The following is a 359-nucleotide window of genomic DNA, read 5'->3' as shown; positions in this document are numbered from 1 at the left end:
CGTGTGTTGAAAGCTTTCGGTAGCCGCAATCCTGTGGATGCAGCGGAGAGCAAACACCTGCTTAAGCTGTGCACGCCAGTCAGAGTGTCTGTTCTGAAGAAAGGAAAATGTGAATAGGACACTGCGGAGCGCGGCTTTGCTTGAATAGTATCGGCAGCCGCTGGTGTCACGGAGAGGTCACTTCTTTAAAGGGCCAACAAGCCAACGGCCGCAATAGCGACGGCCAGCAGACTCGGAGCAACAGCAGAGGCAGAACCTGTGATGGATGCCTTGATCTTCTTCCACTGGTCTTCGCTGCGCGCAATTCGAGAACAGATGAATAGCACACAACAGTATATTCGCATCAACGGGCCAAGCCA

At 53.2% G+C, this 359-nt stretch overlaps 1 protein-coding gene across 1 annotated transcript in view; it reads right to left on the bottom strand.

The window, feature by feature from the left end:
• Window positions 1-185: 185 nt before the first annotated feature.
• Window positions 186-359, bottom strand: part of EMH_0089020 (SAG family member) — a gene marked incomplete at both ends in the record, with an annotated part of 1,201 nt that continues 1,027 nt past the window's right edge. The window contains one exon of the mRNA XM_013501370.1: window positions 186-289. Within this exon, the coding sequence (XP_013356824.1) occupies window positions 186-289 (104 nt within the window). The remainder of the gene's footprint in view (window positions 290-359) is intronic.

This window comes from Eimeria mitis, genomic scaffold, assembly GCF_000499745.2.
Source record: "Eimeria mitis Houghton genomic scaffold, Emh_scaff6784, whole genome shotgun sequence".
Classification (NCBI taxonomy): Eukaryota; Apicomplexa; class Conoidasida; order Eucoccidiorida; family Eimeriidae; genus Eimeria; species Eimeria mitis.
Note: the sequence above shows the minus strand (reverse complement) of the source record. Positions and strands in the feature narration are given on the sequence as shown.